Raw genomic sequence first — 17,872 nt, 5'->3', positions numbered from 1 at the left:
AGTGTTCAATTTAACACCGTGGTTCTTACAATTCTGATCTAACGTGCTGTGTAGGAGGTACCTACCAACAAGGATTTACTAAATAATACCAAAAAGCTCCCAACCCTGATCAAAATAAAACAAAACTGTCGTCCAAAGGTGAACACCAGAGAGCTCCGTCCCAGTACAGAAACAATAGCATACAAAGCAGACGCCTAAACTTGTTCAGCTGTCAATTAAACATACACTAGCCTAATATAACTTCGAAATAAAACTTGTAAAAGTAACCAATACACTAACCAGTTATTACCAAGGCGACTTCGTCCATTTTGCGCAACTGATACCATCCATTTTACCCACGCACATTCTGTACATTCAGGAATTAGAAGCTCTACCTATGGATTACATGTATGTCTATAAAGAGAGAGTAATCAATAATAGTTTATTGAAAGCCTAATTAAAAACATTTATTTGCGTGATGTAGGCTATTATCTATGTTGGAACCGCGCCCCGTTGCATTGTCAATGTCTCTCCACTTGGGAGAGCTGTAGCCCACCATTGTGAAAGCTAAGGAGATTTCTAACCCACTAACATCTGCCAGGATAACGGGACTTTAGAACACATAATTAAGCCCCCGCCCACCTTCTGCACTTGACAAGTCAAGCCCTCATCACATAGTTGCATCACAGCTCTGCTCACAGACGCACTTGCAAATAAGACCAGTACATTTCCCCTGTATCGAAATATAAAGAAGCAAAGGTGTACAATTTGTAAATTACAAAATGTTACAATTCAGGAGCTTTGATGCCGAAAAATATCAATTACAGGAGCTCAACAACAGACTGGGCCAGTACCTGTCAAGAACGAAGCAGTTGGAGCATGAAAATGCAATCCTGATAACTGAAATAAACAAGAGAAGACAAGAGAAGACGGTGGAATGGGACAACAAATGTATGGCCGAAATGCGGGACCTGAGGAGAACGGTGGGGCAACTATCCTTCGAGAAGTCCCGAGCCGAGATGGAACGAGAGAAGTTGTGGCAAGAGTTTCAGATGTTACAGTCTATGTGTTGTGAGGAGCAGGTGGTATGGAAAGACATTGATGGAGAGGTGAAAGGTTGCGAAAACCAGCTTCAAAAAGCTCAACAGACTAATGGGGCACTTGAGGAACGTCTGTTCCAGCTTGAGAACGAGTGCAGATTTATTGAAGATGCGCACAGACAAGAAATGACCAAACTCCAGAGCCAGGTCCATTCACGACCTAATGTTACCAAAATGTATCATGGCCCTCCGGCAGTCTCGATGGAAGATATGCAACAGTACGCCCTCAGCCTGTCCGATGGATGGATGGATACCTTCGAAATTTATCGAAGGAAGGTCGAAGAAATGGAGGACTCGATCAAAGCCGACCAGATGAGGCTGCATGATCTCCAAAGGGAAAAGATACATTATGCCGCAGAGTTTGACAAATTACGCAAAGAGGCCGACACGCACGGTCAGATTCAAATACACCTGGAGGAACAGCTCATAGACATGCAGGAGAACTTCCATGGGGACATCACCAAGTATCAGGTGAGAAAATTGGGTTTGCAACCCATCTTACTTTAGACATCACTCTCTGTGGTTCATGCAGTTTTTTTGAGAAGAGTTAAAAAAAAATGCAATACGTGTGTTATTTTTGGATCTGTTCATGGATCATAAAATGTATTTCTTCAACGTGATGGGCGCTGCGCACAGATTGCGCAGCCTTTCCATGAGAGCTGACCACCTCCTCCTCTAGGTGCCACACCCACGATCTGACGAGAAAGAGCAGTATTGTTACCCCAACATCCACAATGTGTTTTTTATAGCTCATTATCATATTTTATATCATTGTGCATAATTATTAGGATGACAGATGGGTCTTTATATAAATTAGTGTTTGGTAATGTCAAAATGTAAATAAAAAAATCTAAATGAAAATGACTGAACTAATTGATCAGCTATGTCTTCACAGATAATGTTCACAGTATGCTGTATGCTTTCAAAGTTATGTTAAACTACACAAAATATGCATACTTTATTAATTTAGTGAAACAGCAGAGGCCACTCTTGCTCAGGTGCTCGTGCACCTCAATCACCAATCATATTGGCCCACAGGAATTAAAAAGAGGGGCAAAGGTTACTGCAGGAGCTGTGGAATTGATACATGAGCCACACCTCCTTGTGGTTCAGAAGTATCACTATCCAACTTGAAGGGTCATGGTACTACTTTGTGATTCTAAATGTGCACAACGACTGCATATAAACTATCACCCAGTGCATGTTTCATGACAGGCCTGTTTGGACCACAGTGGGGAGTGCCATTCTGTTGTTTCACATCCACTGCCTTCATCCATCCACTGGGATCACACTTTTATAAATGAAATCAACACACAGTCGCTGGTTTTGAAGCAAATAAATCTAGAAAATCATTTCAGAAGCATTGATTTATAGCCCATGCCATTAAAAGGACTGCCCAAAACTCCATTCATAACCACAGAGAAAAATGCATTCTGCACCAGTGCAGTGTTTCAGGACAGACTAAAAGGATTGCATCAGCCACTTAAACCAATTAGCTGATGCAGAGACTAATCCTTAGTGGCCTACTAATGATAGAGCTATACCAAGCAGGTCAATCATTTTTCTCCCATGCACATTTGCAAGTGACTGCATTGAATTTAAAGGTACGTTATGCATGATATTGTTGTAAAACTCTCAAGTCATGACTAATTGTTAAAAATTATGTTGCAATCCCAAGAAATGAATTGGAAATTGACCCTGACACTCATCCAATGGGATGCCATATTTCACTCTAGGACAGTGAGCGTCCGACTAGACTTAAAGGGACAGTTGTTGAGCTGACTAATTCGTCTGATCTGTTAGAGGAATCACCCATGATTCATCCAGTCCATCCTCCTTCTCCTTTAAATGAGAGGTAACAGTGAACTAGAGCTCACCAGCTTGTAGTCCTAAAAAACAGAAATGAGTTACATCTGGTTCATTCAGCCATTCCTATGGGGGAAATGAATGGGAAAAGAATGGGGTTTTGGGATAAAAGCCAAAAACAAGGTTTGAGGTTAACACAGGCTTACATGCTGACCACGCCGCTCGCGCTCGTGCACCATCGTACGCATGTTGATTTTGTCCACCCACACCAGACGCGATCAGGACACGCAGATTGAAATATCAAAACAAACTCTGAACCAACTATATTCATTTGGGGACAGGTTGAAAAGCCAACATTTATGGCAATTTAGCTAGCTAGCTTGCTGTTGCTAGCTAATTTGTCCTGGGATATAAACATTGGGTTGTTATTTTACCTCTACTCCAACAATTAATCCACAGATAAAAGGGAAAACCGAGTTTGTTTCTAGTAATCTCTCCTCCTTCAGGCTTCTTCTTTGGACTTTATATGGCGGTTGGCAACCAACTTTAAGGTGCATTACCACCACCAACTGTACTGGAGTGTGGACCTCAGTTCATCTTTCAATCACCCATGTGGGTAAATGCTCCTAAAAACCAATGAGGAGATGGGAGAGGAAGGACTTGTAGCGTGTTAAGCATCACAAATAGAACCAAGTTCTATTTTAGCACCTGGCTACGCAGACGCTCGTTGACACGTGTGAGCAGTGTGGGTGCAATGATTGAATAACATGAATGTGTACATTTATTTTGCAACGCCTTGAAACAGGTGCACAACACAAACAGCACTGCTAAAGTTCACCCTTACACACTCAATACAATTGAATCGGTTACCTACTTAGGGATAAACAAGGAGGGTCAGATGGTGAACCAAATACTATTGAAACTGACAAGTAGTACAATGCATGATCATATAGGTACTGTAGAGGGACAAATCTGGACAGTAATTTGTGGCCTGAAAGATGTCTTTATATTCATACTCAGGGCACCATCTCTTATCTGAATTCCCTATACCTGATATTGCAATGAACAAAATAAATGTAGACCGTCCCTATAATTATAGTCTCATAGAAGTATGTTAGAACAGGATAGAAGGGAATGTACAGGTTCACAATTCTATTCCATTGTCTCTTTGCAGGTGATTATTGATGAATTGGAGAGGGAGCGGGAAATGTTGGCCAACACCATGGCAGAAAAGGTCAGAGACCACCAGGAGCTTCTGCAGGTCAAGATGGATCTGGGCATGGAGGTGGCTTACTACAGGTAGGTCTTCTTATGCTCTGGTTAGGCCTTTCTGAGTTCAATAGAGACCACTATGGAGACTTTTAGTAGAAATGACTGTTATGCAACCCATAGTAGCTTTACTTCCCATGTGATCCAAGCATGGTTAAATATTTACTGTGACATTTATTCTGCCTCATGGGTTAGGACCTATGGAGAGCTCCTTTTTACTATCTTTGGAAATCAGAGGAGCTGGCTGAAAATGCTGATTCTGAGGAATACAACATTGTGTTTTTTAATCGACTGTGAGATGACAGTGCTTGTGTAAAAACAATATGTTTAATATTGCAATTTAATAGTACCATGGAATTACAAAGCAGCCTTATGTATAATAATACAACTGTTTTGCCTGTTGATGCTTGTTCTGTCATGTAAGGCCCAACACAGATCCTTCAATGCTGCAGTGTTGTTGGTCTTGGAATATATTTAGTGATTTCACCCTTCACTGTAGCTGCAAAGCAAATGCTCTGCTGCCCTCCCATTTGGCAGGAGCACTTAGCATTCCTCCACACAGCCTTTACTTATATTAACTCCTGATATTATCCACATTGTGATATCTGTAGGGATATTTTGGCTCATTTGTCATAGTTTGGTTTTAGGTGAACAGGAAATATATGCTTTTCATTTCTCTGTTAGAAAAAAAGTGTTAAAAAGCGGTTATTACTTGTGAGATGTCAACCTGTTGAGCCCTGATATGACAATGCCAGACTATTACTGTGTCACTACAATTCCCATTGGTCACCATGGGTCACTTCAAGAACACTTCAACATTATCATAACAGAGACTACTTTAGTCCCACAGCATAACTATGATCGATGCACATGGTTATTTATATAAAGCAATGACATTTAATGATATTGTTTTTACCCATTGTCCAGAGTTCTTTCAGAAATGTAATATGAACACTGGTCTCTTTTCGGTCTGTTCCGGAGTCTCTTTTCATTTCTCATGGTTTGGGGCCTATGTCAAGGCTATTTTTACAGACAATTCCCTGGTCTGGGGCCTATGTCAAGGCTATTTTTACAGACAATTCCGTGGTCTGGGGCCTATGTCAAGGCTATTTTTACAGACAATTCCGTGGTCTGGGGCCTATGTCAAGGCTATTTTTACAGACAATTCCCTGGTCTGGGGCCTATGTCAAGGCTATTTTTACAGACAATTCCCTGGTCTGGGGCCTATGTCAAGGCTATTTTTACAGACAATTCCCTGGTCTGGGGCCTATGTCAAGGCTATTTTTACAGACAATTCCCTGGTCTGGGGACTATGTCAAGGCTATTTTTACAGACAATTCCCTGGTCTGGGGCCTATGTCAAGGCTATTTTTACAGACAATTCCCTGGTCTGGGGCCTATGTCAAGGCTATTTTTACAGACAATTCCCTGGTCTGGGGCCTATGTCAAGGTAAGTCGCTCTGGATAAGAGCGTCTGCTAAATGACGTAAATGCAAATGTAATGTCAAGGCTATTTTTACAGACAATTCCCTGGTCTGGGGCCTATGTCAAGGCTATTTTTACAGACAATTCCCTGGTCTCCCGAGACTGAATTGAGCTCTCTTGTAGTAGGCCTACTTAGGGTGACACATCTGCACTTTGTTTACAATATTTGTCTTCCTTGGAGAGGTAGTGGGAAAGCTGGTATGTATGTTAGTGTACGTGCCGGTTAACACATTAGGATCTATAGTAGAGAGTAGACAGCGGTGCATTGTAGCTGTTATTTTTACATGAGCCTTTTGTGAGGCACACCGTGGACTTTCAGAGGGGTTACAGCTTCAGAAAAGTATCCTATGGTAGATTTTGTTTTCCAAAACTTGTTTTGTGGAGCCAATGCTTTGCCGAGGTATGTTAGCTGGTCAACGTTACAGGTACAGTGTCTTTGTTGTTAATGTCTTTAGGTCTGTTGTAGTAAAGTGTTGTTGTTGACCTGCTGTTTTCTGAATATGGCCAGGTCCATAGGTTGTGTTCATCGTCTGGTAGCCTACCTCTGTGTTTGATTTGAGGTTTGAGATGGCAGGGCAGGATGATCAGCATTCTCCTGTGAGGTGAATGTAATTGTAATGTAATTGTATGAAAATAAACCAGTGCTTAATTTTTAAGAAGCAATATTGCTCTAAGAATGCAAATCCAATCATATCATTACCATGTATTTATCCTTGGTTTTAATGCCGTTTTTGTTTTTCTATAGGGCACTTATTGAAGGAGAGCATCAGCAACATCTGCAGTCAAGAGAAAGAGTCCTAGGTATTGTACATTATTTTCAAATATGTCATGCTTTTGGCTGGGAAATTTGTGTTACTATACATTTGACAGTAAATGTACATGTTTCAAATGTTTCAATAGGTGACATCCTATTGGTAGCAATATTTTTTTTTACTCAATTACACTAACTACACTGCTCAAAAAAATAAAGGGAACACTTAAACAACACAATGTAATTCCAAGTCAATCACACTTCTGTGAAATCAAACTGTCCACTTAGGAAGCAACACTGATTGACAATAAATTTCACATGCTGTTGTGCAAATGGAATAGACAACAGGTGGAAATTATAGGCAATTAGCAAGACACCCCCAATAAAGGAGTGGTTCGGCAGGTGGTGACCACAGACCACTTCTCAGTTCTTATGCTTCCTGGCTGATGTTTTGGTCACTTTTGAATGCTGGCGGTGCTTTCACTCTAGTGGTAGCATGAGACGGAGTCTACAACCCACACAAGTGGCTCAGGTAGTGCAGCTCATCCAGGATGGCACATCAATGCGAGCTGTGGCAAGAAGGTTTGCTGTGTCTGTCAGCGTAGTGTCCAGAGCATGGAGGCGCTACCAGGAGACAGGCCAGTACATCAGGAGACATGGAGGAGGCCGTAGGAGGGCAACAACCCAGCAGCAGGACCGCTACCTCCGCCTTTGTGCAAGGAGGAGCAGGAGGAGCACTGCCAGAGCCCTGCAAAATGACCTCCAGCAGGCCACAAATGTGCATGTGTCTGCTCAAACGGTCAGAAACAGACTCAACGAGTGTGGTATGAGGGCCCGACGTCCACAGGTGGGGGTTGTGCTTACAGCCCAACACCGTGCCGGACGTTTGGCATTTGCCAGAGAACACCAAGATTGGCAAATTCGCCACTGGCGCCCTGTGCTCTTCACAGATGAAGCAGGTTCACACTGAGCACATGTGACAGACGTGACAGAGTCTGGAGACGCCGTGGAGAACGTTCTGCTGCCTGCAACATCCTCCAGCATGACCGGTTTGGCGGTGGGTCAGTCATGGTGTGGGGTGGCATTTCTTTGGGGGGCCGCACAGCCCTCCATGTGCTCGCCAGAGGTAGCCTGACTGCCATTAGGTACCGAGATGAGATCCTCAGACCCCTTGTGAGACCATATGCTGGTGCGGTTGGCCCTGGGTTCCTCCTAATGCAAGACAATGCTAGACCTCATGTGGCTGGAGTGTGTCAGCAGTTCCTGCAAGAGGAAGGCATTGATGCCATGGACTGGCCCGCCCGTTCCCCAGACCTGAATCCAATTGAGCACATCTGGGACATCATGTCTCGCTCCATCTATCAACGCCACGTTGCACCACAGACTGTCCAGGAGTTGGCGGATGCTTTAGTCCAGGTCTGGGAGGAGATCCCTCAGGAGACCATCCGCCACCTCATCAGGAGCATGCCCAGGCGTTGTAGGGAGGTCATACAGGCACGTGGAGGCCACACACACTACTGAGCCTCATTTTGACTTGTTTTAAGGACATTACATCAAAGTTGGATCAGCCTGTAGTGTGGTTTTCCACTTTAATTTTGAGTGTGACTCCAAATCCTGACCTCCATGGGTTGATAAATTGGATTTCCATTGATTATTTTTGTGTGATTTTGTTGTCAGCACATTCAACTGTGTAAAGAAAAAAGTATTTAATAAGATTATTTCATTCATTCAGATCTAGGATGTGTTATTTTAGTGTTCCCTTTATTTTTTGGAGCAGTATATATATACAGTGTATTTGGAAAGTATTCAGACCACTTGACCTTTTCTACATTTTGTTATGTTACAGCGTTATTCTAAAATTGATTAAATAAAACATTTTCCTCATCATTTCCCCATAATGACAAAATGAAAATAGGTTTTTAGAAATGTTTGCAAATGTATTAAAAATAAAAAAACAGACATATGTAATTTACATAAATATTCAGAACCTTTGATATGAGACTCGATATTGAGCTCAGGTGCATCCTGTTTCCATTGATCATCCTTGAGATCTTTCTACAACTTAATTGGTGTCCACCTGTGGTAAATTCAATTGATTGGACATTATTTGGAAAGGCACACACCTGTCTATATAAGGTCCCACAGTTGACAGTGCATGTCCGTGCAAAAACAAAGCCAGGTTGAAGGAATTGTCCTTCGTGCTCCAAGACAGGATTGTGTCCAGGCACAGATCTGGGGAAGGGTACACAAACATTTCTGCAGCATTGAAGGTCCCCAAGAACACAGTGGCCTCCATCATTCTTAAATGGAAGAAGTTTGGAACCACCAAGAATCTTCCTAGAGCAGGCCGCACAGCCAAACTGAGCAATCGGGGGAGAAGGACCTTGGTCAGGGAGGTGGCCAAGAGCCTGATGGTCACCCTGACAGAGCTCCAGAGTTCCTCTGTGGAAATGGGAGAACCTTCCAGAAGGACAACCATCTCTGCAGCACTTCAGACGGAAGCCACTCCACACATGACAGCCCGCTTGGAGTTTGCCAAAAGACACCTAAAGGACTCTCAGACCATGAGAAACAACATTCTCTGATCTGATGAAACCAAGATTGAACTTTTTTGGCCTGAATGCCAAGCATCATGTCTGGAGTAAACTTCAAACCTGGCACAATCCCTACAGTAAAGCATGGTAGTGGCAGCATCATGCTATGGGGATGTTTTTCAGCGGCAGGGACTGCGAGACTAGTCAGAATCGAGGGAAAGATGAACAGAGCAAAGTACAGAGAGATCCTGCTCCAGAGTGCTCAGGACCTCAGACTGGGGCGAAGGTTCACCTTCCAATAGGACAATGACCCTAAGCACGGCCATTACAACGCAGGAGTGGTGTTGGGACAAGTCTCTGAATGTCCTTGAGTGGCCCAACCAGAGTCCAGGGGCCTCATTTATAAAAATGTTCTTAGATTTATACTTGAACTTAGTCATAAGACAATTTCCGACGGTGTGCTTACGTTTGATTCATAAAAGATACTGAGCATAAAAAACCTTACGTACACAGGTTCTAAGCCCATTTGTAACTTACGTACCTGTGATCTAAGAATCTCAAATTAACTTAAAATTGACTGCACTTGAAAATGCCTTACAATCCGTGATTTCCCCTTATAGAATGCTAGCACAAATGAGGGTTTAGTCAGGAATAGCCATGGACCAAAAGAGAAAAGCAAACTTTTTGGAAGACGAGATCACGGCGATGGTAGAGGAGATTGAAGACAGGCAACACGTATTATTTGGTGGACGACATAGTGGGTTGACAAACAAAACCAAACAGGTAGCTTGGGAGTGTGTCGCCGCTGCAGTGAACGAGGTGGGGCAGCAAGACAGAACTGTGGCTGATGTGAAAAATAAATGGTCTGACCTTAAACTGGGAAAAAATAATAGCCGTACATAACTAGCAGGAAAATCACTTACGTCAAGGCAAGACTTTGCTTAGAGATAAGATCATTTCCAGGTCAAAGTAAGGTTTTATAAATAACTACTTATACATGGTTTTCTGCGTAAGTCATACTTAAGATCAAAATTTATCGTAAGTCTGTTTTATAAATGAGGCCCCAGACTTGGACCCGATCTCTGGAGAGACCTGAAAATAGCTGTGCAAAATAGCTACGCTCCCCATCCAACCTGACAGAGCTTGAGAGGATCTGCAGAGAAGAATGGGAGAATCTCCCCAAATACAGGTGTGCCAAGCTTGTAGCGTCATACCCAAGAACACTCAAGGCTGTAATCGCTGCCAAAGGTGCTTCAACAAAGTAATGAGTAAAGGGTCTGAATACTGATGTTAATGTGATATTTCAGTTTGTTATTTTTTATAAATGTGCTACATTTTCTAAAAACCTGTTTTTGATTTGTCATTATGGAGTATTGTGTGTAGATAGAAAAAAACAATTTCATCTATTTTAGAATAAGGCTGTAACGTAAAGAATTCAAGGGGTCTGGATACTTTCCAAATACACTGTTGGTGGGCCTATGCCCTCCCAGGCCCACCCATGGCTGTGCCCCTGCCCAGTCATGTGAAACCCATAGATTAGTGCCTAATTTATTTATTTCAATTGACTGATTTCCTTATGTGAACTATAACTCAGTAAAGTCAGTGAAATTATTGCATGTTGCGTTTATATTTTTGTTCAGTATATATATATATATATACATACAGTGAGGGAAAAAAGTATTTGATCCCCTGCTGATTTTGTACGTTTGCCCACTGACAAAGAAATTATCAGTCTATAATTTTAATGGTAGGTTTATTTGAACAGTGAGAGACAGAATAACAACAAAAAAATCCAGAAAAATGCATATCAAAAATGTTATAAAACGATTTGCATTTTAATGAGGGAAATAAGTATTTGACCCCTCTGCAAAACATGACTTAGTACTTGGTGGCAAAACCCTTGTTGGCAATCACAGAGGTCAGACGTTTCTTGTAGTTGGCCACCAGGTTTGCACACATCTCAGTAGGGATTTTGTCCCACTCCTCTTTGCAGATCTTCTCCAAGTCTTTAAGGTTTCGAGGCTGACGTTTGGCAACTCGAACCTTCAGCTCCCTCCACAGATTTTCTATGGGATTAAGGTCTGGAGACTGGCTAGGCCACTCCAGGACCTTAATGTGCTTCTTCTTGAGCCACTCCTTTGTTGCCTTGGCCGTGTGTTTTGGGTCATTGTCATGCTGGAATACCCATCCACGACCCATTTTCAATGCTGATTCCTCACCGTTTTCATGATCATTGCAACTCCATGAGGTGAGATCTTGCATGGAGCCCCAGGCCGAGGGAGATTGACAGTTATTTTGTGTTTCTTCCATTTGCGAATAATCGCACCAACTGTTGTCACCTTCTCACCAAGCTGCTTGGCGATGGTCTTGTAGCCCATTCCAGCCTTGTGTAGGTCTACAATCTTGTCCCTGACATCCTTGGAGAGCTCTTTGACCTATGGTGGAGAGTTTGGAATCTGATTGATTGATTGCTTATGTGGACAGGTGTCTTTTATACAGGTAACAAACTGAGATTAGAAGCACTCCCTTTAAGAGTGTGCTCCTAATCTCTGCTCGTTACCTGTAAAAAAGACACCTGGGAGCCAGAAATCTTTCTGATTGAGAGGGGGTCAAATACTTATTTCCCTCATTAAAATGCAAATCAATTTCTAACATTTTTGACATGCGTTTTTCTGGATATTTTTGTTGTTATTCTGTCTCTCACTGTTCAAATAAACCTACCATTAAAATTATAGACTGATCATTTCTTTGTCAGTGGGCAAACGTACAAAATCAGCAGGGGATCAAATACTTTTTTCCCTCACTGTGTGTGTATATATATATATATATATATATATATATATATATATATATATATATATATATATACACACAACACACACACACACACACACACACACACACACACACACACACACACACACACACACACACACACACACGTACATACAGTACCAGTCAAAAGTTTGGACACGCCTACTCATTCAAGGGTTTTTCTTTATTTTTACTATCTTCTACTATCTTCTACAAAGCTGTCATCAAGGCAAAGGGTGGCTACTTTGAAGAACCTCAAATATAAAATATATTTTGATTTGTTTAACACTTTTTTTGGTTACTGCATGATTCCATATGTGCTATTTCATAGTTTTGATGTCTTCACTATTATTCTACAATATAGAAAATAGTAAAAATAAAGAAAACCCTTGAAATAGTAGGTGTGTCCAAACTTTTGACTGGTACTGTATATATACTATATATACAATAGTATGTGGACATCCATTCAATTTAGTGGATTCGGCTATTTCAGCCACACTCGTTGCTGACCTCTACAAGGTGTCGAAAGCGTTCCACAGGGATGCTGGCCCATGTTGACTGCAATGCTTCCCACAGTTGTGCCAAGTTGGCTGGATGTCCTTTGGGTGGTGGACCATTCTTGATACACACAGGAAACTGTTGAGTGTGAAAAACCCAGCAGCGTTGCAGTTCTTACCATACCCCATTCAAAAGGAACTAAAATCTTTTGTTTCGCCCATTAACCCTCTGAATGTTACACATACACAATCCATGTCTCAATTGTTTTAAGGCTTAAAAATCCTTCTTTAACCTGTCTCCTCCCCTTCATCTACACTGATTGAAGTGGATTTAACAGGTGACATCAATAAGGGATCATAGATTTCACCTGGATTCACCTGATCATTATAAGAGCATGGAAAGAGCAGGTGTTGTTAATGTTTTGTATACTCAGTGATAGACATTTCCCAATTTATTTATGTAAAGGATTTATAATAATATTAATTTGGTCCTTAACTCTCTACCTCAGATATTAAGATGAGGCCTCCACAACACTACAAACCAAGAGTTTCCACCTCAGCCAGACAAGATGTAAGGAAGCATCTGGATGTGAGATACATGGAACCAACCTCAAGCTTGAGAAGATCACCTGTTCCATCTCAGTATGGTCGCACCAGTCCTTCCAGGGACATACCTATGTCAGTCACAGGCAGCAGCTATAATAGGAATCAGAGTCCTGCAGCCAGAAGGGACATGGTCTCGTTCACTAAATCCCAGTCTGCATCCTCCAGCTCTTCATCTTCTACTATTAAACCTGTGGCCCAGAGTACCGACAAGAAGAATGTAGATGCTCAGAAAAAAGTTGTGGAGGAGAGGAGTGTGAGAATCAAAGAGGTGTCACAACACTCAGCTAAGGATTCTCTTGACCATTCTCGAGGCACAGTAAACAAGTCCAGTCCCATTGCCTCACCCACTGCTGACACCAAATCAGTGAGAATAGTGTCACCACCAATGATGAGTCTGAGCAGAAACACGGAGGAGGACAGCAAAAAGAAAGCAGAGAAGCAAGTTGAAAGAGAGGTGAGAGGAGATGTTTTTCATCTTCAGAATGTCAAGATGCATGCCAAAGAGGGCAGCGTTGCAGGTACCACAACAAGTGATGAGATGGTCCTAGACTCTGTGTCTATGGAAGAACTCATTGATAAGGTCATGAAACCTGCTGGTTTTGATCGAATGGTCTGCAGCTCATCTCCAGACTCCAAAATCACTTACCATGTGGAGAAAACGGAGCAGGAGGACGGGTCAACAAAGACACAGATTATCCTGGAGTCCAAGGTCCAGGAGGAGCTGGATATGTCAGAGGACTCTGCACTGGAAGAACTGCTCAGCAAGGGAGTGAAACACGTGTCACTGGAGGATATCAAGGGCAGTGAAACAGGAAACATGATTCAGAATCTGCTCAGCCTTGGGCTGCATGGAGGAGAGGACATGGAAAACAAGACTGTCAATGTGGAGATCATTGAGGAACCAATGGAGGGTTACAGTGACGAGGAGTATGAGTTTGAGGAGAAGTCCACACCCAAGTTCTCCGAGACCTCTTCTATGTTCTTCCAGATTGAAGAACTAGAGAATGACCCTCACGGCACCAAATACCATGAGAGTGTTGATGAAGTAATGAAAACCTCCATGACAGATGAAAACTATGGCAGGAATGGTGGATCTGTGAAGGTCCAGGAAGACTCCAGAGATAGTGAATCTCCATACTACAGCCACGACCAAGAGTCTCAAGAGTATTTTGTCTCTACACCTGATGCCAATCTGTCAGAGCCTGAGGAGGGTGGTGGTATTGCATCATATGGACATTACGGAGTGGTGGACGACCTTTCAGATGAAAGGTACTACCAGGATGGGGGACTCTCAAAGAACAGAATGTTTGTTGAGGAAAGCGATAGTTGCAGATCTGCATCAGACAGCCTGTACATAAAGGGGGACCACTCCTTGGCGCGAGAGAGTTTCCCTGAGTGCATTATTGAAGAGGAGACCATCCATGTCTCCCCCACAGTACAGGAGTCGATGCTTGGATACCTGAGAGAGGAAACTCTGGACCCCAAAGAGCAGCTGAGGGGAGCCCTAGAGCAGCTCCAAGGAACAGTGTCAGGGAGCCTGAAAGAAGAGTTGGCGCTCTTCACAAGAGGCGGCAGTGATAGTCCTCAGAACATATCTGTGGACATCAAGAAAGTACACCAGTCCTCCGATAACGGAACCACGACTATCGTGGCAGAGCTCAAGAGCCTAACAACGCTGGAGGACTCTGGGCTGCTGGAGGAGCAGGGGGATGATGTATCTGAGGAGCAGATCATGGCGGCTCTACGCTCCTCCAACTCCAGCCTTGGAGCAGAGGGAGGATACACCCTGGACACAAATAAGATGGGCTGGGTGACTAGCAATGAGGGACAGGGAGGAGAGTCCACGACTGAAGTCACTGAGAAGCACATCAAGCTGGGGCCATCAGAGAAGTCCTTTTCCTTCCAGATGGATGTGAATAAAGGCCAAGGACAGGATCCTCCACTGAAGGTCACTCATGAGAAAAGAGTTGCCACAGTCTATCTTGAATCTAATGAAGATGAGATCTGATTCAAATTAGATCATTTTATTACATTACTCCCCATATTAAGCCACACACCAGTCAATCAGTTGCAACGAACTGTAAGGTGACGTCATTAGTTGTGATTCATAAATTGCTATGCCTACAATCATGGTAAGAATACAAATTATAGCCACTGCCTGTAAATCAAAAAGTTAAATAGCATTGGTTACCCATTTTCACACGGCTCTCTACTTCCCTTTGAAAATATGTTAACATATGTTAATATGTTAATTTTTTATATTAATTTCCTGCAAGATACACTCCTCTATTTATTTATACAGTGAAGCTAAAACATTAATTTTAATTTAATTGAATTAAGCATTTTGGATTTGAGATCAAATGTATTATATGAGGCGACAGTACAGAATATCACCGTTAATTGAGGGTATTTTCATACATTGTAAGTAAGCATTTCACTGGAAGGTCTACACCTGTTGTATTCGGCGCATGTGACTAATAACATTTTATTTGACATATCTGTTTTACCATTTAGAAATGAATGCACTTCATGTATCTAGTCCCCCCATTTTAAGGTGTCATAAGTATTTCGACAAATGCACTTATAGTGTATTAAATGTAGTCAAATGTTTAGTATTTGGTCAAATATTCCTAGCACGCAATGACTACATCAAGCTTGTGACTCTACAAATGTATTGGATGCATTTACAGTTTGTTCCGGATGTTTTGTCACTTTTATTGTAAATAAGAATACAATATGTTTCTGAACACCTCTACATGAATGTGAATGCTACCGGGATGTTGGATAATCATGAATGAATCGTGAATTGTGAAACATGCTAACCTCTCACCAATAACAGGGGAGGTTAGCATTTTCTTTGGGGGGGGGGGGGGGGGGGGGTACGATGTTTATGCCTCTGTAACTTTCTCACTCATCATTATTCAAGATTCATTCATGATTATCCATAATCATGGTAGCATCCAAATGAATGTAGAGGTGTTCAGAAACATTATATTGTTATTTACCGTAAAAGTGGCTCCAAAATGACTCAATACATTATGTACCAATAATTACGATTAGGCACAACATAATCCAAAATATGACCAAAACAAACTTCTAAATGCATTCAACAAGTTTGTAGTCATAAGCTTGATGGGACCAAATACTAAACTTGCCGGAATTTAATACACTATTAATTACATTTTCCAAATACTTATCACACCTTCAAATGGGGGAACTAGATACATAAAGTGCATTCATTTATGAAATATTTATGAAAATACCAACAAATAAAAGGTGACATTCTTTACTGTCGCCTCATATAAAACATTTGATCTCAAATCCAAAATGCTGAAGTTTAGAGCCAAATAAAAAAAAATGAAGCTTCACCGTCCAAATAAATATGTAGGGAGTGTATATATTTGTGTACTAACTTGTACTACACTGCTTAGGCCTCTCTTCTCTTTTGCCTGAGATACTTTAACCAAATATGGAATGATGCTAATATACATGTATATCCTTCATTGTTATGGTTAGGGTTGCAGTCTTAACAGGTTCAACATGTATGTACCTAGAAGAAAAAACGTACACGTATTGTTTCCTGTAATGCCATGTTATTTGGAACAACATTTAAAGCTAGTGGTTTTTTGCTGAGGGACTTACTGTGGTTAATAAGTGGAACCCTCCATTACAGTGCTTATGATGGATATATTGGAATGTGTTTATGATAGGGCATAAAAGTAAGTGTATCATGTCTTGTCAAATGAAATCTACCCTCTATGAATCATTTGAATTGGAAATACAAATACATTTTTTAACTGCAATTTGTCAAATCAAATGGGGTGTTATCGAGTGATTCTGATCACCACTTTGCAAGTTTGACATTACTAATACGTTTCAAATAATTGTCCCTCAAAATAATTTTATAGTTTATCCTTCCGGTTCCCTCACCGTGATCTTTTAATCTGTAAATGGCTTTAGATCGGCGAGAAGTAATCCGGCCATCTTGAATTCCAAAGAGAGGTGTTTTTCTCTGCTTGTAGAGGCAGTGGTAGCAAGACAGACAGAGGCTTTAAACTAGGTGGAAAGAACTTGAGGAATGAGGAGAGACACAGAGAGCTAGAGAGAATGAGGAGATAAGCAGATGGTTAGTGTCTGAGATGACACCTGCATATTTCATTTCAGTAAACCACAGTACATATGAATTGCCTGGGCTTGAGCCCTTTTGTGTTGGTGACCAGTGTCAGGATTCACCTTGGCTCAGAGGTGAGTTAGTGTGTGTACCACCGTGGCTATTTTAGGACCAGCGCATCAGCTTAGTAGCACTGCCTGTGTGTGTGTGTGTGTGTGTGTGTGTGTGTGGTGTGTCTGCGTGCGTGTGGAAAAACTAAAGCACCTCCAATATGGCTTCACCCCACAACCCCGGTCTTCTTCCTCAATAAGCTGCTTTAGAGTTCTTCTATGCAACATTGCAGAAACACCGAACACAGATCTTTCACATTATGCTTACTTGGCACAGTCTTGTTATAACAGAGCATAAAGAGTGTGGAAATACAATATAATTGCTTTACAAATTGTATTGTGACTAAGCTGAATGCAAATTACCTAAAGTAGAGCACTTTAGAGTTGAAAGAGGTTAGCTATAAACAATGGTTTGTTGTTGTACTTAAGTGCCCAGATACATTAGAAAAAAGGTTTTGCCTTTCACAGTACAAGTCCTTAAACATCTCTTTAATGTGTGAATATAGCGTGAAAGACTTTTATAAAACACTCCGTTTGGTCAAAACACTTAGGTTAATTTTGTGTTTAAGAACATTGTCAAAAAGGCAGTACTTTTTGATATGCAACATTGGAGGTGAAATTAAATCTCCAAACTACCCAATGTGCCATGTTTAAACACAAAACTGGTGCAGTACACATTGCAGTGCAAAAGAGCGTTTCATGCCTCAATTTTGAATGTTTAAAAAGGGATGTGCTACCCTCATGATTCATTGGTGTTATTCACATATTGAAAGTAAGTGCTTCATGCATTAGCCTACTTTATTCTTCTTTT

General features: G+C 41.6%; 1 protein-coding gene across 1 annotated transcript; it reads left to right on the top strand.

Moving 5' to 3' along the window:
* Positions 1-620: 620 nt before the first annotated feature.
* Positions 621-15,012, top strand: synm (synemin, intermediate filament protein). Its single transcript, XM_029757683.1, has 4 exons — positions 621-1,550; positions 4,060-4,184; positions 6,384-6,439; positions 12,744-15,012. Exons 1-4 carry the CDS (start codon positions 762-764, stop codon positions 14,846-14,848), a joined length of 3,075 nt encoding a protein of 1,024 aa, XP_029613543.1. The 5' UTR covers positions 621-761; the 3' UTR covers positions 14,849-15,012.
* Positions 15,013-17,872: the final 2,860 nt, after the last annotated feature.

Source organism: Salmo trutta, chromosome 7 (assembly GCF_901001165.1).
Source record: "Salmo trutta chromosome 7, fSalTru1.1, whole genome shotgun sequence".
Taxonomy (NCBI): domain Eukaryota; kingdom Metazoa; phylum Chordata; class Actinopteri; order Salmoniformes; family Salmonidae; genus Salmo; species Salmo trutta.
This window is presented reverse-complemented; position numbering and strand designations above follow the sequence as displayed.